This window comes from Bufo gargarizans, chromosome 4 (assembly GCF_014858855.1).
Source record: "Bufo gargarizans isolate SCDJY-AF-19 chromosome 4, ASM1485885v1, whole genome shotgun sequence".
NCBI classification, from domain to species: domain Eukaryota; kingdom Metazoa; phylum Chordata; class Amphibia; order Anura; family Bufonidae; genus Bufo; species Bufo gargarizans.
In genome coordinates, this window is record NC_058083.1 from 504,918,833 (window position 1) to 504,940,871 (window position 22,039).

Here is a 22,039-nt window from a genome sequence, read left to right on the forward strand (position 1 = left end):
ACCCATAGGCTGTCCACATGCTGTGAATTACATCTCCCATCATGCTGGTAAAGTATTATGGGAGGTGTAGTCCAAAACATCTGGAATACCAAATGCGTATGAATGAAAAGCATGGTGTGTGACTGGTCAGTAACAAGGGTTGAAGCCTTGACGTGGCGTTACTGCTCACATGTGTATCCATGTGCCAATTCAACCAATGTGAGTGACTGTAATTAATACTGATTAGGTAACTATAAATACTGTGACAATGGAGAATTAAACGACTGTATCTCCTACACACTGCTTACACCGTGACCGTATCTCCTACACACCGCTTACACTGTGACCGTATCTCCTACACACCGCTTACACCGTGACCGTATCTCCTACACACTGCTTACACTGTGACCGTATCTCCTACACACCGCTTACACCGTGACTGTATCTCCTACACACCGCTTACACCGTGACCGTATCTCCTACACACCGCTTACACCGTGACCGTATCTCCTACACACCGCTTACACTGTGACCGTATCTCCTACACACCGCTTACACCGTGACCGTATCTCCTACACACTGCTTACACTGTGACCGTATCTCCTACACACCGCTTACACCGTGACTGTATCTCCTACACACCGCTTACACTGTGACCGTATCTCCTACACACCGCTTACACCGTGACCGTATCTCCTACACACCGCTTACACCTGTGACCGTATCTCCTACACACTGCTTACACCGTGACCGTATCTCCTACACACAGCTTACACCGTGACCGTATCTCCTACACACCGCTTACACTGTGACCGTATCTCCTACACACCGCTTACACCGTGACCGTATCTCCTACACACCGCTTACACCGTGACCGTATCTCCTACACACCGCTTACACCGTGACCGTATCTCCTACACACTGCTTACACCGTGACCGTATCTCCTACACACCGCTTACACTGTGACCGTATCTCCTACACACCGCTTACACTGTGACCGTATCTCCTACACACTGCTTACACCGTGACCGTGTCTCCTACACACCGCTTACACTGTGACCGTATCTCCTACACACTGCTTACACCGTGACCGTATCTCCTACACACCGCTTACACCGTGACCGTATCTCCTACACACAGCTTACACCGTGACCGTATCTCCTACACACTGCTTACACTGTGACCGTATCTCCTACACACTGCTTACACTGTGACCGTATCTCCTACACACTGCTTACACTGTGACCGTATCACCTACACACTGCTTACACGGCCATAGAGGGACATATGTTCTGACCTTTCTGAGACCTGGGGGGATTTAAATGCGGTGTCTCAGAAGATATGTTGTAAGAACAGCAATTTTTTTTTTTAAACATTCATATTGTTCTTAACCTTACATCATGTTATGTTTTTTTTTCCCAACATTTAAACAGGTTACACAACGCTGATCTATCCAGGACGGCTTCAGGATGGACTATAAGAAGGAGGTTCAGTCCCGATTGGGTCCGGCGCAACCTCAGGGAGTACATATATAGCGGCCTTGGTTTACGACGACGCACAATGGCACAAAGAAGGTAAATTATATATATTTTTTAAAGAAATGTAAATGAAATGTAAAAAGAAATGTAATTTAAAGGGAACCTGTCACCGGGATTTGGGGTATAGCGCTGAGGACATGGGTTGCTAGATGGCCTCTAGCACATCCGCAATACCCAGTCCCCATAGCTCTGTGTGCTTTTATTGCTTAAAAAAATCAATTTGATACATATGCAAATTAACCTGAGATGAGTCCTGTATGTGAGAGGAGTCAGGGACAGGACTCATCTCAGGGTAATTTGCATATGTATCAAATCTGTTTTCTTACACAATAAGAGCACACAGAGCTATGGGGACTGGGTATTGAGGATGTGCTAGCGGCCATCTAACAGCCCATGCCCTCAGCTCTATACACAAAATCCCAGTGACAGGTTCCCTTTAAGGGACTGTCTGTAACAGCAGAGCGTTTGGCTACCCTGTTTTGGACAGCCAACTTATGGTGTAATGTAGACGTAGCATCGGACATGGATGGTGTTTTTAAAGGTAAATTTTTATTTAATTTTTTTCATACAGAACTAAGAGCAGCACTCTGGAGACTGAACAACCTCCTGATGCGGAAAATGAATGGATCGCCAACGCCAGACCTCCTGTCCCTCATGCATCTGCTTGGGAGAATCCGGGTCCCCTACCGGATCCCTCTGCTCAACAGAGGCTCTTAGGTTGACATCCAAATTTAAGAGCCCTGCTGAGCATGCAGAGATCCGGTAGGCCAAAGCAAAATGATTATGTGGACCGTGTAGAGGTTGTTTCCAACACTGTAGAAGGTTTGGACGAACATCAGAAGGAGTTTAGTGCTGCCTTGATTCGCCGCTGGGAGGGAGCAGAGTCGGCGATCCAATGCAGCCCTAACTACCATTATGGGGTAAGCATAATCAATTTGGTGGACTCAATGACGCCCGAGCAGTTGCATGAGTTTAATATCATGCTTAGAGAATGTGTCACAGAAATTGGCCACGGCCCCCACAACCTCATCCCACACCAGTGACCATTACCGACAACCTTCCCATTCCCAGCCCCCGGGCATGTGTTCCCTTCTGTCTCTTTTCTACTTCTCCGTCCCACTATTTTCCCCACCACCTCTACACATGCTCGGGTACCCTCCTCCTCAGACCCTTATACAACCCACAATTTCAACCTGCATCCTTTCTTGTGGACTGTATTTTTAGCTCAGAGAATAAAGAGGACAGGGGGGCTACCATTGCCAACCTCAAACCACCTACACGACAGTCCTACTCCACTAAAAAAAATTATTTTTTGTATAGTATGTATATATATATATTTTTTTTTATGGATATATTGTAATTTATACAAAAATAAAAAAATGTATAGTTAACTTCGATGTATTTGTGTTTTCATTGGCCGGTACAGGGTAACAGTACCCTTTGGCACTACCGCTGTGGTGACATTAAAACCACCATAGGGTCACTACTGTACGTTTATTGAAAAGCCCTTGGTATTTTTTTTTCCCCTAAACTACATTATTGCCAAAGGTGAACCATGAACAATACAATCAGTAATGAGCTATCTTTTGGCTCTTTATTGATCGCAGACCCTATGATTGGCACATGAACAGCAAAGGCTTGTTCGTTGTTCAATCTTGCCCCTTTTCTATTGAGCCCTTGTGGGAGTCACGGTCCATCAGCATCATCAGGAATTCATTAATAAATTGTAATTTAACAGTTTGATTAATGATTTCCCTATGACGCTATGACATAACTAGTGTGATTACCACAATGGACACACAAGGGACTAACTGCTGTTAAAGGGGTATCCCAATCAATGGTGGCATATCACTTGAATATGCAACCATTGTCTGATAGGTGTGGGTACCACCGATGGGACACGCACCTATATTGAGAACGGAGCAGGTAGCGCTGTGGCTGGAGGACACCAGATTTAATGGGGTCCGTCGACCACTGTTTGCTAATCCACAACTCTAACATAGAGAAGAATGGAGGGCGGCAGAGCATGCGCATTGCGCCATACTCCAATTTCGGGGACCAGTTCTCAATATAGGTGCGGGGAACAGCAGCTATAAGACAATGGGGGCATATCCAAGCGATATGCCCCTATTGTCTGAGATGAGAAAACTCATTTTAAGGCCTCTTTCACACGACTGTATTCCCTACAAGAGGGCCATATGTCCCACACTGGCATTGATCATGCCAACAGGAGTACACACAATCCTAGATTACAATGATGCTGCGCAAGTCGAGCTTCAGGTGGGGCTATTGTTTAGCACGAATAGAGAATCGATCATATGAATGCGGGACAATAGCCCATTGTGAGGCACAACATGAACAACATCAAGATGCCATGTGCTCCTGTACGCACGATCAATATCGCCCGTTAACTATCACTATACATGTTTTAGTGCATATAGTCGTGTACAAGAGTCCAAAAGGTGAGATACGGTCACGGTGTAAGCAGTGTGTAGGTGATACAGTCACGGTGTAAGCAGTGTGTAGGAGATACGGTCACGGTGTAAGCTGTGTGTAGGAGATACGGTCACGGTGTAAGCGGTGTGTAGGAGATACGGTCACAGTGTAAGCGGTGTGTAGGAGATACGGTCACAGTGTAAGCGTTGTGTAGGAGATACGGTCACGGTGTAAGCGGTGTGTAGGAGATACGGTCACAGTGTAAGCGGTGTGTAGGAGATACGGTCACGGTGTAAGCAGTGTGTAGGAGATACGGTCACAGTGTAAGCGGTGTGTAGGAGATACGGTCACGGTGTAAGCGGTGTGTAGGAGATACGGTCACGGTGTAAGCAGTGTGTAGGAGATACGGTCACGGTGTAAGCGGTGTGTAGGAGATACGGTCACGGTGTAAGCGGTGTGTAGGAGATACGGTCACGGTGTAAGCTGTGTGTAGGAGATACGGTCACGGTGTAAGCGGTGGTGTAGGAGATACGGTCACGGTGTAAGCGGTGTGTAGGGATACGGTCACGGTGTAAGCAGTGTGTAGGAGATACGGTCACAGTGTAAGCGGTGTGTAGGAGACACGGTCACGGTGTAAGCAGTGTGTAGGAGATACGGTCACAGTGTAAGCGGTGTGTAGGAGATACGGTCACAGTGTAAGCGGTGTGTAGGAGATACGGTCACGGTGTAAGCAGTGTGTAGGAGATACAGTCGTTTAATTCTCCATTGTCACAGTATTTATAGTTACCTAATCAGTATTAATTACAGTCACTCACATTGGTTGAATTGGCACATGGATACACATGTGAGCAGTAACGCCACGTCAAGGCTTCAACCCTTGTTACTGACCAGTCACACACCATGCTTTTCATTCATACGCATTTGGTATTCCAGATGTTTTGGACTACACCTCCCATAATACTTTACCAGCATGATGGGAGATGTAATTCACAGCATGTGGACAGCCTATGGGTGCCGACCTCTGAACTCGCGGTGATCACAGTACACAGGAGCAGCTCGTCACCTGTCAGATGCCCCTTCAATGCTCCCGCCAGGGCGCGGGCCTCACACATGGGCTTCTTCTTACCACTTCAGGTACTTTGTGTTCCATAGGAGAACATGCTGGTCAGAGTTGTGACACAATTTTTTTTATTAAAATAGTTAGAGCAAATGGCAGAACAGACGCAGTGCAGCAGACGGACGGTGCACATATACACAGCAGACGGGGATTACAGAATCCAGTGAGAGACGGATTTGGTGGCAGGTGTGTCCTTCTGGATGGGGGCCGCTTCTTATCCTTCTCCAAGTGACGAGATGACTGCAGTTTCGTAGCAAAAAACATGCCATGGCATAGGAGATATAGGGAATTTTTTATTTTTTTTGTTAAAATAGGGTTGTACACATCTAACACACAGGCCACAAATATAATACACTGCCCCCCCCCCCAAATATGCTGCACATACATCCCCCAATATACCGTACCGCACAGACAGTCCCCCCATATACTGCACAGACAGCCCCCCCATATACTGCACAGACCTCCCTATATAAATGAGCAGACACCCCCCCATATACTGCACAGACAGCCCCCCATATACTGCGCACACAGCCCCCCCATATACTGCGCACACAGCCCCCCATTTAATGCGCAGACAGCCCCCCCCATATACTGCGCAGACAGCCCCCCCCATATACTGCGCAGACAGCCCCCCCATATACTGTGCGACAGCCCCCCCCATATACTGTGCGACAGCCCCCCAATACACTGCGCAGACAGCCCCCCCATACACTGCGCAGACAGCCCCCCCATATACTGCGCACACAGCCCCCCCCATATACTGCGCACACAGCCCCCCCATATACTGCGCACACAGCCCCCCCATATACTGCGCACACAGCCCCCCATATACTGCGCAGACAGCCCCCCCATTTAATGTGCAGACAGCCCCCTATATACTGCGCAGACAGACTCCCAAATATACTGTGCAGACAGCCCCCCAAATATACTGTGCAGACAGACCCCCCCATATACTGTGCAGACAGACCCCCTATATAATAGAACCTATATATAGGAGGACAATCAGTCAAGAACCAATATGAGAATAGCTCCTGCAAAGGGTTAAAAGTGCTTTTGGCATGGATATTCATGTTTACCCTCGGCGCTTGCGCACTGGGACGTAATTTTTCCCTACCATCACATTGCGCAGGCGCGTCTCGGCTCCCAGACGCATGCGCAGGTTCCCGGCGTGCTGCTAAGTTCAGCCTTAAGATTTTCACTAGAGTGTCCTTTTGGGCATGCGCAGATGGAGAAAAGTGAGACACGCCCCCCGACGTCATCGCTCATGCGACAGGAAGTCAGAGGGTAGGGAAATCTCACGAGGTAGGGCAGTGTAACGTGTCACCGGCCAATGCGCATGCGTCTAGCCTAGCGCGTACCTGCTGGGCTAGTGCGGTTCAGGCGTTCATGGACTGGAGCAGAGGCTTTGTGGATTGTCACTGTCACCTGTCTGCGGCAGAGTTCAGCCATGTAAGTGGATTTTTAAAGACTTTAGTCATGTTTTCTGTCTCTTATAACACATGTACGTGCTGTTTGTTTGATTCCAGCTGCAGCTTCCTATCTGTTATGCTGATACTTGTAGTCCTTCGTCATCTTCTTTTTTTTTTTTTTTTTTTTTACAAATCTTCAGAGCTAAATGACTATGGGACAGTAAAAATCCATTGGAAACCATGGAAAGGAACAATTGGCGCGGCGAGGGCATCGGATTCCAGCAAACCTGCTACTAACTATAAGCACCTCGGGGCAAGTGCATAGTAGTGACCCTCTAATATCGGGGAACGGACAGGGCCGTCTTTAATATTGATTGGACCCTGGGCAAAATTTTACTTGGGCCCCCTGGATCCCGCCTTCCCACACCGTAGCAGGCAATCACGCCCTCCACCACAACACACACAAAAAATCCACACATCTGGTAGAGTCCAGTGAATGACTCTAAATACTTCCAGTTCTGAAGACTCCAGCGGCTCAGGATCAGTGTTCTGGGCAGCTGGGCTCAGGCTGGAAGTGGGCACCGCTCTGCAGGAAGGAGACCAGGGCTCGGCTCACCCTAGTGTTACAGTGCACCCCAGCACCCCACAGTATGCAGTATAGCACCCTATAGTATACAGCACCACACAGTATGCAGTATAGCACCCCACACTATACAGTACCCCACACTATACAGTACCCCACAGTATATAGTATAGCAGTCCACAGTATACAACACCTCACTGTATACAGCACCCCAAACTATACACTATACAGTACAGCAGTATAGCACCCCACAGTATACAGACCCCCACAGCATACAGTACAGCAGTATAGCACTCCACAATATACAGCCCCCCACACTATACAGGCCCCCTCCCCCCCACACTATACAGGCCCCCTCCCCCCCCACACTATACAGGCCCCCCCCCCCACACTATACAGGCCCCCTCCCCCCCCCACACTATACAGGCCCCCTCCCCCCCACACTATACAGGCCCCCTCCCCCCCACACTATACAGGCCCCCTCCCCCCCACACTATACAGGCCCCCCCACACTATACAGCCCCACCACACAGTATACAGGCCCCCCACACAGTATACAGCCCACCACAGTATACAGGCCCCCACACAATATACAGCACCCCATTATACAGTAGTTTACAGTATATTAACATAACAGCCCCTGTCACCTTTTTCTGATGTAATCTTCACACAAAAAAGCTCCACAGTTAACTTCTGCAACACTCCTGCTAGGACCTGTGATGACCTCATAGCCATGTGACTAGTAATTGCTTTGTTACTAGTCACATGGTGATGATGTCATTAAGGTCCTAGATCACAACGTTAAAGTACACAGACAGCTTGACACCCGGGGCAGTAGCTAGCAGGGCTCAAGAGGCAGCTGCCTTGGGCCCCCCAGGAGCAACTGGGCCCAGGGCAGCTGCCCCTTTTGCCCCTTGGTAAAGACGGCCCTGGGAACGGAGGCCATGATGGTCACATGACCTTCCTCGCCACCTCTACGTTGCTGGAGGATCTTGAAGCACATGACATAGCGTTTCAGGCGCTCAAGTTGCCTACGGATGGACTTGTTGACCATTAGCCTTGCTCTTCACAACGCTCTGGTTTTGGTGCAAAATTTGGTTATGGATACCCCAGAGCGTCCACAGTATACAAACAAGATTATCGCTGTAGTGCATGGGGTTGGAATCTACGAATGCAGTCGGTGATTGGCTGAGGGGCGTCCACCGCCATTTCCTGCCGTGGCGAGAAGTCAGCAGGAAGTGGAGTGCGTTGGAGCGATCGGGGAGATGAGTATAGGACAACAATCATGTTCTATCTCCTTTGCAGAGAAGTGGAAAGGACATGCGGATGCGGATAGTATGCGGATAGTACAATGAAATGAATGAGTCTGCATCCGATCCGAAAAAATGCAGATTGGATGCGACCCAAAATCATGGCGGTGTGTATGAGGCCTAAGGCGGAGTTCACATCTTCATTGATCTTTCCGTCCTCATGATCCCTCAGAAAAATGAGAAATGACTGATCCGTCTTATTTCAGACATCAGTTTGTGTCAGCTCCGTCAGACATCACTCCTGTCTGCCGTCAAAAATAACTAATGTCTGACGGAACTGACGCAAATGGAGCTCAGCTTGTGCTCAAATTAAGGATACCTTCACACAAAAAAAAATGGCTGGCAAAAACTGTACTTTTTTTTTTTTTTTTTTTTTTTTTTTTTTTTTTTTTAAATGGCTGCTTTCTAAAACATGGCTTTCAAAAAACTGCCCCCTTAAATGCTATGTGGACCACAGGTTTATACCCCCCTAGTGACCAGGCCCTTTTTTACAAATCGGCACTCCACAACTTTAGCGGTTTATTGCTCGGTCATGCAACTTACCACCCAAATGAATTTTACCTCCTTTTCTTCTCACTAATAGAGCTTTCATTTGGTGGTATTTCATTGCTGCTGACATTTTTACTTTTTTTGTTATTAATCGAAATTTACAGATTTTTTTTTTTTTGCAAAAAAATGACATTTTTCACTTTTAGTTGTAAATTTTTTTTTTTAAAACGACATCCATATATACATTTTTCTCTAAATTTATTGTTCTACATGTCTTTGATAAAAAAAGGGTTTGGGTAAAAGCTATAGCGTTTACAAACTATAGTACAAAAATGTGAATTTCCGCTTTTTGAAGCAGCTCTGACTTTCTGAGCACCTGTCATGTTTCCTGAGGTTCTACAATGCCCAGACAGTAGAAAACCCCCACAAATGACCCCATTTCGGAAAGTAGACACCCTAAGGTATTCGCTGATGGGCATAGTGAGTTCATAGAATTTTTTATTTTTTGTCACAAGTTAGTGGAATATGAGACTTTGTAATAAAAATAAAAAAATAATCATAATTTTCCGCTAACTTGGGACAAAAAATAAAAAAATTCTAGGAACTCACCATGCCCCTCACGGAATACCTTGGGGTGTCTTCTTTCCAAAATGGGGTCACTTGTGGGGTAGTTATACTGCCCTGGCATTCTAGGGGCCCAAATGTGTGGTAAGTAGTTTGAAATCAAAATCTGTAAAAAATGACCGGTGAAATCCTAAAGGTGCACTTTGGAATGTGGGCCCCTTTGCCCACCTAGGCTGCAAAAAAGTGTCACACATCTGGTATCGCCGTACTCAGGAGAAGTAGGGCAATGTGTTTTGGGGTGTCATTTTACATATACCCATGCTGGGTGAGAGAAATATCTTGGCAAAAGACAACTTTTTCAATTTTTTTATACAAAGTTGGCATTTGACCAAAATATTTATCTCACCCAGCATGGGTATATGTAAAATGACACCCCAAAACACATTGCCCAACTTCTTCTGAGTAGACACTTTATTGCAGCCTAGATGCGCAAAGGGGCACAAATTCCTTTTAGGAGGGCATTTTTTGACATTTGGATCCCAGACTTCTACTCACGCTTTAGGGCCCCTAAAATGCCAGGGCAGTATAAATACCCCATGTGACCCCATTTTGGACCCCCCAAGGTATTCAATGAGGGGCATGGCGAGTTCATAGAATTTTTTTTTTTTTTTTGGCACAAGTTAGCGGAAATTGATTTTATTTTGTTTTTTCTCACAAAGTCTCCCTTTCCGCTAACTTGGGACAAAAATGTCAATCTTTCATGGACTCAATATGCCCCTCACGGAATACCTTGGGGTGTCTTCTTTCCGAAATGGGGTCACATGTGGGGTATTTATACTGCCCTGGCATTTTAGGGGCCCTAAAGCGTGAGAAGAAGTCTGGAATATAAATGTCTAAAAAATGTTACGCATTTGGATTCCGTGAGGGGTATGGTGAGTTCATGTGAGATTTTATTTTTTGACACAAGTTAGTGGAATATGAGACTTTGTAAGGAAAAAAAATAAAAATAAAAAATTCCCGCTAACTTGGGCCAAAAAAATGTCTGAATGGAGCCTGACAGGGGGGTGATCAATGACAGGGGGGTGATCAGGGAGTCTATATGGGGTGATCACCCCCCTGTAAGGCTCCATTCAGACGTCCATACGTGTTTTGCGGATCCGATCAATGTATCCGTGGATCCGTAAAAATCATACGGACGTCTGAATGGCGCCTTACAGGGGGGTGATCAATGACAGGGGGGGTGATCAGGGAGTCTATATGGGGTGATCACCCCCCTGTAAGGCTCCATTCAGACGTCCGTATGTGTTTTGCGGATCCGATCCGTAAAAAACATACGGACGTCTGAATGGAGCCTTACAGGGGGGTGATCAATGACAGGGGGGTGATCAGTGACAGAGGGGTGATCACCCCATATACACTCCCTGATCACCCCCTGTCATTGATCACCCCCCTGTAAGGCTCCATTCAGACGCCCGTATGTGTTTTACGGATCCACGCATCCATGGATCGGATCCGCAAAACACATACGGACGTCTGAATGGAGCCTTACAGGGGGGTGATCAGGGAGTCTATATGGGATGATCACCCCCCTGTAAGGCTCTATTCAGACGTCCGTATGTGTTTTACGGATCCACGCATCTATGGGTCGGATCCGCAAAACACATACGGACGTCTGAATGGAGCCTTACAGGGGGGTGATCAGTGACAGGGGGGTGATCAGCCCATATAGACTCCCTGATCACCCCCCTGTAAGGCTCCATTCAGACGTCCGTATGTGTTTTGCGGATCCGATCCATGGATGCGTGGATCCGTAAAACACATACGGGCGTCTGAATGGAGCCTTACAGGGGGGTGATCAATGACAGGGGGTGATCAGGGAGTGTATATGGGTGATCAGGGGTTCATAATAAGTGACAGGGAGGGGGGGGGTGTAGTGTAGTGGTGTTTGGTGCTACTTTACTGAGCTACCTGTGTCCTCTGGTTGTCAATCCAAACAAAAGGGACCACCAGAGGACCAGGTAGCAGGTATATTAGACGCTGTTATCAAAACAGCGTCTAATATACCTGTTAGGGGTTAAAAAAATCGCATCTCCAGCCTGCCAGCGAACGATCGCCGCTGGCAGGCTGGAGATCCACTCGCTTACCTTCCGATCCTGTGTGCGCGCGTTCACAGGAAATCTCGGCTCACGCGAGATGACGCCAATTGGCGTTAGTGTAGCCTGGAAGTGCCGCAGCAATGACGCCTTTCGGCGTTAGCGTGGCGGCAGGTGGTTAAATGGTATGTGGACCATTCGTCTGTAAAAAATAAGACATGTCCTATTTTCGGATGGTTTATTCACTGGCTATTGAAGAAAAAAAAAAACGCCATGTGAATATGCCCCTAGACTTCAATTGTTCTGAAAATGACGGCTGTTTTTCACGTCGTGTGAATGCAGCCTTACAGCAATACAAAATTTATATTGTTTTTATGTTTTACTAATAAAATAAAAACCATAGGAAAAAAATAATAATCATTTTTTCTTTGCATCGCCATATTCTCACACCCATAACTTTTCTCGCTCATATCATTGGGGGACACAGAAGACCATGGGTATAGCTGCTGCCACTAGGAGGCGACACTAAGCAAAAAAGTGTTAGCTCCTCCTCTCAGCTATACCCCTCCTGCAGACACTGAGCTGATCAGTTTTAGCTTAGTGTCTGTAGGAAGCAGACATTTTTTTTCTGCAGGTCTGCCAAAGATCTTGTTATTTTTTAGGTTTGGGCTACAGGTGGGCTCTAACCACCTGTTTTCCCCACACTTGAGGAGGGAGACCAGCGGGTCCTCAAGCCTGCTGCTCGTTCCCCACATATGGAAGACGAGGAGGAACAGCAGAACTCAAATCCACTGTTACCCGCCAGCTACAGTGTCGCCTTATCTACTTCTTCTGGAAGTCCCCCCTGTTACCGGTGTAGCCGCCCTCCCCAAGGAGCAGCAGCACACTGAGGAAGGTGACACTGCTGGAATCGGGGTGGGCAGAAACCATCAAGGTAAGTATTACCTTCCTTTCCCTGTGTAGATTTTATTATTTTCCCTTATAACATGGTTATAAGGGAAAATAATAGCATTCTTAAAGGGGTTCTGCACTTTGTTTAAACTGATGATCTATCCTCTCTCCATTCAAGTGAACAGAGCTTAGACCCGCCCAGGACAGTGATACTAGTCGTGACGTCACTGGGCCTGCGGTAAACAGTGAGAAGGCCGCGGCGCTGGTGGAGCGCTGCTGCCTTCTCAAACAGCTGATCGGCGGGGGTCCCGGGTGTCGGACCCCCGCCGATCACATGCTGATGATCTATCCAGAGGATAGATCATCAGTTTAAACAAAGTGCAGAACCCCTTTAAGAATGCTATTATTTTCCCTTATAATCATGTTACAAGGGAAAATAATAAAGTCTACACAACACCGATCCCAAACCTGAACTTCTGCGAAGAAGACCGGGTTAGGGTTTTGGTACCAAACATGCCGATTTTTTTTCTCACGTGCGTGCAAAACACATTAAAACGCTTTGCACTCACGGGGAAAAATCACGCATTTTCCCGCAACGCACCCGCATCTTTTCCTGCACGTCACCCACAACGCCCGTGTTAACCCAGCCTTAGGTGGAGTACTTGCACTACCACTGGATACTGTCTGACCTGTAGCATTACCCCCTTCCATAGGCGGAGTACTTGCACTACCACTGCATACTGTACAGCCTGTAGCATACCCTCCTTTCTTAGGCGGAGTATTTGCGCTACCACTGGATCCTATTCATTCTGTATCATTGCTCATAGGCAGGGTATTTGCACATGGGACCCTATACATCCGGTAGCAAGGCCTCTTTCCATAGGCGGAGTATTTGCTTCACCACTGGATACTGTACAGCCTGTCACATTACTCTAATCCAAAGGTTATTCCATCATGAAATAAAGATTATTATTTGTTTTTATTATGTACACAATAAGGCTGTATATGTTTAATTTTTTGGGTAAATAAATTCCATTAATCCATTCACAATGTCATGCTCTTCCAGAGGTTTTTGTAAGATTATTGGGCAGTTTCTCTGCCTACAAGATATTATCACAGATGCTTGGTTTACTTTTGCAGCTCTCAAAACTGAATTTGACTCAGCAGAGATCACATGCCTCTTCTTCACAGCAAAAATGTTATAATTCTAACATGAACAGAGTTGAGAAAAAGACCTTAATCCTAACTTCTACAAACCTATGAATGCAGAATCCACCTAATCAAACTAATATGAAAAATTGTTATTCTAAAAATCTTCATCTACTTGCATATTATAAGTTATACCAGCAAGAATTAGTCTTTATGTAGAAAACTATGATTTAAATCAAGCCTAAATCAAATCCACCCTGCTAGCAATACCACTGGATACTGTACGTCCTGTACCATTACCCTCCTTCCATAGGTGGAGTATTGGCACTACCACTGGATCATATTCCCGGTAGTATTGCCCTCCTTCCATAGTGGGTGTATTTACACTTCCCACTGGGTAGTGTACATTCTGTGACATTATTCTCATTCCATGGAGTAATTGCGCTACCACTGGATCCTATACAGACTGTAGCATTACTCTCCTTCCTTAGGCGGAGTAATTGCACTAATCCTAGTTATCTTCTGTCCGGTTGGATTTCCAGCTTCTATAGGTGGACTAGTTGCGCCAGAATCGCATACTGTAGATCCTTACTACATTACCATTAGCATTACCCTCCTTCTATTGACGGAGTAGTTGCACAACCAGTAGTGCCTGCACTACCAGTGGACCCTGTACATCTGTCAGGCTCCCCTCTTTCCATAGGCGGAGTATTCCCACTACCTCTGGAATCTTCCACCCTATCGCATTATCCCCTTGTTGCATTCCATCTCGTTCCAAGGGTGGTCTCCTTGCTAGACTCAGTCAATCGCCTTACCCCCTGTCATAGGCGGTATTTTAGCACTACCCCGGGATACTGTGACTACTTTCACACTATCCTTTTCCTCAGGTAGTCATTGTACGGATTGGGTTCGGGCGCCTACATGGCAGCTTCTGTCTTTCCAGGGTGTTGACCCATGACCTGCCTCTCCTCGTGCCTTGAGTCCCCATGTGGAGCATTCAAATTTTGTTGCTTTTCCTTGGCACGCTCGGTGTCCACACTCCTTCAGTAGATAGAACGTCTGCACAGGTTGCCAGTTTTCTTCCTTCCCCGGTGGAGTATTGCACTACCAACAGTTCATGTTGGCTACTGCTATTTGACCTCATTTTCAAGTGGAGTTTCCCCTCTGGAGAGGCCATGGGTGCTGGTATGGCCTCCCCCTATGAGGCAGTCTTTTCACTGGCTGTAGATTTTTGGGCTACTCCTGTTCCTTGGCTACTACTGTGTGACCCCTTCCCAGGGGGAGTTTTGCATTCTTCCTTCAAATGTCGACAGTCACTGGTTCTGGCTTACAGGACACATTGTCAGTGGGCGCGGCACCGGAGGTTCTTGCCGCATCCCCTTCCTCCATGTGGGGTATCGACCCTGGTATTTTGTGCGGTTTTCTGCAACACATTTACCAGGCATGGTATGTATGGTGTTCTCGAGGTGGTGGCTGGTAGATTCACTTATTCCTTATTGCGCTGGTCAAACGCCCATACCAAGCCATGCTACTGGTGATGGGTTTGCTCACTGCTGGTGGGCACTAGTGCGGTTTTCTGTACCTGATATAACCTACTGATTTCTGTGGCGCTGGTTTAGCGCCTTGTTCCCTTCACATGTCGTGCATTGCCTCTACCATCTGCTACAGTGACAGCATCAGCGTTCTCTCCTTGTGGAAGTTTGGGTATGCACTTATCCAGTTTGTCTCTGTGAGTTGTCTGCACTGCTTTCCCTCACCGGGTAGAGCGGTTGTACTGTCCTTGTTCGTCACCACTTACACTAGTTCTCTACTGAACCGTATCAGCCTCTTCTACTTCTCCCCTTCTGCAAGGCGAGTAGTTGCACTTCCCCAGATACTGTTTCTGCTTGCTTGGCCAGTTTCCATAGCCGTTGGGTTCTTGTAGGCCCCCTTTCTGCTGTGGAGCATCTGCTTGGGTAGTATGGTCCCATTACCATTTTTTCTGGGACTTTGTGGCGTTCGACGTCCACACAACATTCCTGGCGCAGTATTTATCCCATATCTGGTTCTGGTCTGGCCGTTTCGTACATTCCTCTCATTGCTTCATTCTCTTCTTTAGGCGGAGTTGGTCCGCAGTGGCGGTCGATAGTGTCTGATGGGTTTACGCAACTTTTATGTTTTCATGTACGTTGCTTCTACCTGTTCCCTTGGCCTCTGTACTTTTTCTTTAGCTTCCGGTTAGGTCTGCCAGTTCAGGCAGCCTTCCATAGGTATCAGGCGGCTCCTCTTGTTATGGAGCTTAAGGTCCTCCTCTCCATGTCTCTGCTTAGCACATTGTCATTCTCCTTGAGGAACATTCTTATGAGACATACCCCTTGGCTGTAGGTCTAAAGGGGAATTTTTTTTTTTTATCTTGGAGGACACTCGTTTCCTACCAGGTTACCCCCCCCAATTTTTTGGTGTTCAGTCCCACTGCCTTGTTCCCATTGTGTCTCTTCTCTCCCTCAATATTCTTTTCTTGTGTGCCATGGTTGTACCTGACATCCAGGTTCTCTAGCCCTGATTTGTTAATGGTTCTGCTGGAATGCTCTTCTCCTTTGACAGCCTGGTATGGAGTTGGGGGTTGTCGCCTTCTGACACCTCTAATTCTTCCCCCATGGAGGGGCAAGATTTGTCACGTCCGCAGTTCTCTGGCCCTTGGTATCCAGGCACCATTTTCAGTTCATTTTCTTCCCATGGTATGTCGTGTCTGTTGATAACTCTAGGGGGGTCTTTTCCTGGGGTGCTGGTCCTTGGGTATCACCTTCCTTAGAAGTCTTCTGGGCCCAGGCTATGTTTTCTCTCTCCGGTATATTCCGTAGTCGCTCCATTTGCTCTGGCGCCTGATTTGTTTTTATTCTTGTCTATCTTGTGGATATTCGGTGTGCTCGCCACTTCTTCCGAAGTCTCCTCAGCCGTGGCTTGTGTCCCCGAGGATGTTCTTCTTCTGCCCAGCTGGGGCATCTGGGTATTCAGACGCTCTCTGGCTGGCCTTCCTGGGAATGGCTCTTCCTGTCCTTTTTCAGGGGTCCGGGTGTGCCCTCCCCCGTAATTCTGTGTGGGGCCTTATGACAGGCCTTGGTATCGTTCTGGTCTTGTTCCCTCCCCCCATGGTACTGCTCTTTATTATCCCATGGTCTTCTGCTCTCCCAATGATACGAGCGAGAAATTAGGATTTTTGACTTACCTGTAAAATCCTTTTCCCGCTGAGTTCATTGGGGGACACAGCTCCCACCCCGTAAGTACATTGCTGGCTCTCCTTGATGGGTCCCTCCGGTTCTTGATTCTGACCCATCTTCGCCTTACTTTTTATTGTTTTCTGTTGGCTTCTCTTGGCTGCTACTACTGCTTTAGTACAAACTGATTAGTTCGGTGTCTGCAGGAGGGGTATAGCTGAGAGGAGGAGCTGACACTTTTTTGCTTAGTGTCGCCTCCTAGTGGCAGTAGCTATACCCATGGTCTTCTGTGTCCCCCCAATGAACTCAGCGAGAAAAGAATTTTACAGATAAGACAAAAATCCAACTTTTTTATATTTCTGTCTACAGAGCTGGGGGCTTGTTTTTTTTCGGGGTACATATGATTGATTACATTTTATTCAATTTTTGTTGGGAGTCAGCAAATTAACCATTTTTTTCCCCCATTACGGCATTCACCGCATATAAAATTTCTTTCATATTTTAATAGTTCAGACATTTTCGGTCGCAGTGTTAGTATTTATTTTTATATGTAAAAATTGGGAAAATGGGTTTGAATTTTTATATTTTTTTTTACGTTTTTATTTAACTTTTTGTTGTTGTAATGTTTAGACCTCTTAGGCGACTGAGGCTACTTTCACACTAGTGTTTTTACTGGATCCGGCAGGGTTCAGCAAAAACGTTTCCGTTACTGATAATACAACCATCTGCATCCGTTATGAACGGATCCGGTTGTATTATCTTTAACATACCCAAGACGGATCCGTCATGAACTCCATTGAAAGTCAATGGAGGACGGATCCTTTTTCTATTGTGTCAGAGAAAACGGATCCGTCCCTATTGACTTGCATTAGGGGTCATGCCGGATCCGTCTTGCTCCGCTTCCCAGGACGGAAAGCAAACTACAACATGTTGCGGTTTGCTCTCCGGTATGGGAACGCAACTAAACTAAACGGAATGCATTTTGGTGCATTCCGTTCTGTTCAGTTCAGTTTTGTCCCGATTGACAATGAATGGGGACAAAACGGAAGCGTTTTTTTATATTTTTATTTTTTATATTGAGCCCCTATGATGGATCTCAATACTGGAAAACTAAAACGCTAGTGTGAAAGTAGCCTTAAACATACGATTTGCTGATCACTTTTCCCATATACTGCAATGGAATACTATTGCAGCCTATGGAATTCTGAAAGGCTGCTTAAGAAGCCATGGCTTTTCAGGCAGGTAGCCTGGCCCCAGGCTCTCATGGCAAACTATCAAAGCCCTGTGATTTTGCCGCGGGGGTTCTAACCCCCTCAAATGCCAAACTCTCATAGACATGAAGTCAGCATGCTGGGAGTTGTAGTTTTACAACAGCTGGAGTGGCGGAGGTTTCTGAACAATAGACAGTGCAAAAAACGTTTGCTCCTGTAATTGTTTGGCTACCGACAGCGCCCCCCAGTTATCCACTGATGCTCACGCAGAGAGAAGATATAAAGAGCCTCTCGCCCTTGATGACCGGCGTCTCTGTACCCAGGCAGTCCTTTGGTCATAATGGGCACTGTACATTATGTATTTTCCCCTGTGGTGGCGCTGCAGGGGAATTAAACACTACTTACCGCTAGGGAACCCTTCTAGCAAAAATTGAAAGTTTATCTGTAAAGTTTGGAAAACAATCTGAATACACATTAATTCCCTGCATTCATTAATGGGTCTGTTACTTCTGTTTTCTACAGGACATCGATAATGTCTTGGATGAAGCCAAAGCTGTAAGTAAGAGTTTCTCCCTAGTAAATGCCAATCTTTGAGTCGTCTTCTTCTATCATTATAGGTTTATAGTGGCTCACCCTTCTGTTTACCAGGTTCGGTGCTCTAACTATGATGTGGTTCACCCCAACCACATAAGGGGTTAACAATAAAGAAATATGTAAATTATAGTGAGCACTCAATATCTGTGGTCATATATCAGGTCTGTTGATATAACTATTTTATTAGAACATGAAATGGTGCATACAATAGATATAGCATAATAAAATATCGTACCTTAAGATTAAAATTAAATAATAAAACAAAATATGGAAAAACACAGTTGGTTATACCGATAGAAAATTGGTCACTTAAGGTTGGTATTGTCTCCTTATAGAGGCTGCAATTTTGTTTTTATAGGTGTTGCAACATTGTTCCCAACGTTAAATATCTCAGTTATCAATGGTGTGTCCGTGCATGTAGTTAGCCAGAAGTACTCACTGTTTGGGGTTCGGCTCGTGTGTAACTGTCCGTGGTGGCGTCCCACCGTGGGTCAGTGCACTCACCCAATGTAACGTTTTTGGAGTGTCTTCCGATATTCACGGTCCGCGGTGTTGTTGCGGTAATCCTGCTCCCCAAGAGACCGCTGTGCGTCCCTCGTGTAGCTGGCGTCCTGCTTTTTTGCTGACACTACACGTGATCAGGGCGCCGGGGAGGTCTTTACCCGATGAAAAGTTGTGGGATATCTCCCGATGATCAAAGTCTGCGGTTACGGTAATCCTGCTTCCAGGTGGCCGCTGTGTGTCCCACGTGTGGCTGGCGTCCTGTGCTTTTTGCCGGCACTCCACGTGATCAGGGCGCCGATGAAGTCTCTACCTGTAATTGGTTCAAGACTCCTGTGATGAATTAGGAATATTTTCGATCACCGTCTATGCGGTCGTGTCCGTGATTCCGTGTGCTGATCAGCTCCGATGGGTTAAAGTGTCCAGTCGTCTATAGGGATCCCAACCGCTATACGCGTTTCAAGGTCTCTGACCTCTTCCTCAGTAGCTGGTTATGGGATCCAAAGGTACTTCCTTATATATCCTGGACGGGTTACACCTTGTTTGCTTAATTCGGGATCATTGCAAAATCTGGTTTGGAGTTAGATATTTTGAAATACCTCCTTGTATTTTTAAATAGAGACATTCATCATTATACAATGCTCCTTATACCTCGACATTAAATTGACCAAACTACAATTCATTATAAATTATAAATTATTTCACAATCCTTAATGTATTTAGCATAAATACATATATATTTATAATCAATGCATGTTAAAACTGATAAATTCATACTATAATAATCATGATAAAATTATACCATTGCGCTTCCTCTCTATTAAAATATTTAAAAATATAAAAAAATATAAAAAAATATACATAGTGATATTTTTTCAATTAAAATATTACTTTAAAATATTAATTTAAAATATTAATTTAAAATCAATATATGTGTTCATCTGTGTTTTCTTATTTGTAGTGACACTACAAATAAGAAAACACAGATGAACACATATATTGATTTTAAATTAATATTTTAAATTAATATTTTAAAGTAATATTTTAATTGAAAAAATATCACTATGTATATTTTTTTATATTTTTTTATATTTTTAAATATTTTAATAGAGAGGAAGCGCAATGGTATAATTTTATCATGATTATTATAGTATGAATTTATCAGTTTTAACATGCATTGATTATAAATATATATGTATTTATGCTAAATACATTAAGGATTGTGAAATAATTTATAATTTATAATGAATTGTAGTTTGGTCAATTTAATGTCGAGGTATAAGGAGCATTGTATAATGATGAATGTCTCTATTTAAAAATACAAGGAGGTATTTCAAAATATCTAACTCCAAACCAGATTTTGCAATGATCCCGAATTAAGCAAACAAGGTGTAACCCGTCCAGGATATATAAGGAAGTACCTTTGGATCCCATAACCAGCTACTGAGGAAGAGGTCAGAGACCTTGAAACGCGTATAGCGGTTGGGATCCCTATAGACGACTGGACACTTTAACCCATCGGAGCTGATCAGCACACGGAATCACGGACACGACCGCATAGACGGTGATCGAAAATATTCCTAATTCATCACAGGAGTCTTGAACCAATTACAGGTAGAGACTTCATCGGCGCCCTGATCACGTGGAGTGCCGGCAAAAAGCACAGGACGCCAGCCACACGTGGGACACACAGCGGCCACCTGGAAGCAGGATTACCGTAACCGCAGACTTTGATCATCGGGAGATATCCCACAACTTTTCATCGGGTAAAGACCTCCCCGGCGCCCTGATCACGTGTAGTGTCAGCAAAAAAGCAGGACGCCAGCTACACGAGGGACGCACAGCGGTCTCTTGGGGAGCAGGATTACCGCAACAACACCGCGGACCGTGAATATCGGAAGACACTCCAAAAACGTTACATTGGGTGAGTGCACTGACCCACGGTGGGACGCCACCACGGACAGTTACACACGAGCCGAACCCCAAACAGTGAGTACTTCTGGCTAACTACATGCACGGACACACCATTGATAACTGAGATATTTAACGTTGGGAACAATGTTGCAACACCTATAAAAACAAAATTGCAGCCTCTATAAGGAGACAATACCAACCTTAAGTGACCAATTTTCTATCGGTATAACCAACTGTGTTTTTCCATATTTTGTTTTATTATTTAATTTTAATCTTAAGGTACGATATTTTATTATGCTATATCTATTGTATGCACCATTTCATGTTCTAATAAAATAGTTATATCAACAGACCTGATATATGACCACAGATATTGAGTGCTCACTATAATTTACATATTTCTTTATTGTTAACCCCTTATGTGGTTGGGGTGAACCACATCATAGTTAGAGCACCGAACCTGGTAAACAGAAGGGTGAGCCACTATAAACCTATAATAATCACTTTTGTACTATCACCCGATAGTTGAGCTCCCCTTCTGATAACCATGGATATCTGGAGTTATATTGAGGGCCAAAAGCTCCGGATGGAGAATTATTCATTTGAGGAGTCAAACATGAGGGAAAACACAGCAGACAGACCCATAACGGAAACTTTTAGAGAACTTGAGTTCCTACTTATTAAACAACTAAAACAAAGATGGGAAATTAAGGCCCTGAACCGTCATTTGGAACAGGGCATTGTACCAAGAGGACTGAGACTCTCTAAGGTACCAGCACAGGATCTATGCAATGCTAGTTTTGATAAAGAATGGGAAGATCTGCTTAAGTCTCAATCTATACTACTTGTGCAACTTATTATTAAAAGGAGGATAACAATATTAGAGGAAGTATCTGGTAAAATAGAAGTATTAAAAGAAGTTGTTGATAAATTCCCAAAAAATGAAATATTCAAAAACTGGCAAGATAGAATATGTAAACAGTTGGGCACAGTAGAACAAGAAATTATCTCAAAAAAAAGTAAAAAAATTCAGAATCTGCTGAAAAATGACAGACAAACTGACAGA

The 22,039-nt window shown here is 45.3% G+C and overlaps 1 protein-coding gene across 4 annotated transcripts in view; it reads left to right on the top strand.

The window, feature by feature from the left end:
- The first annotated feature begins 6,394 nt into the window (after positions 1–6,394).
- TATDN3 (TatD DNase domain containing 3) overlaps positions 6,395–22,039 on the top strand; it is a 51,364-nt gene continuing 35,719 nt past the window's right edge. For all 4 annotated transcript variants that reach the window (XM_044289846.1, XM_044289847.1, XM_044289848.1 and 1 more), the window contains exons 1-2: positions 6,395–6,520; positions 18,487–18,519. In XM_044289846.1, coding sequence (XP_044145781.1) covers positions 6,458–6,520; positions 18,487–18,519 — 96 coding nt within the window. In that variant the 5' untranslated portion in view covers positions 6,395–6,457. The remainder of the gene's footprint in view (positions 6,521–18,486; positions 18,520–22,039) is intronic.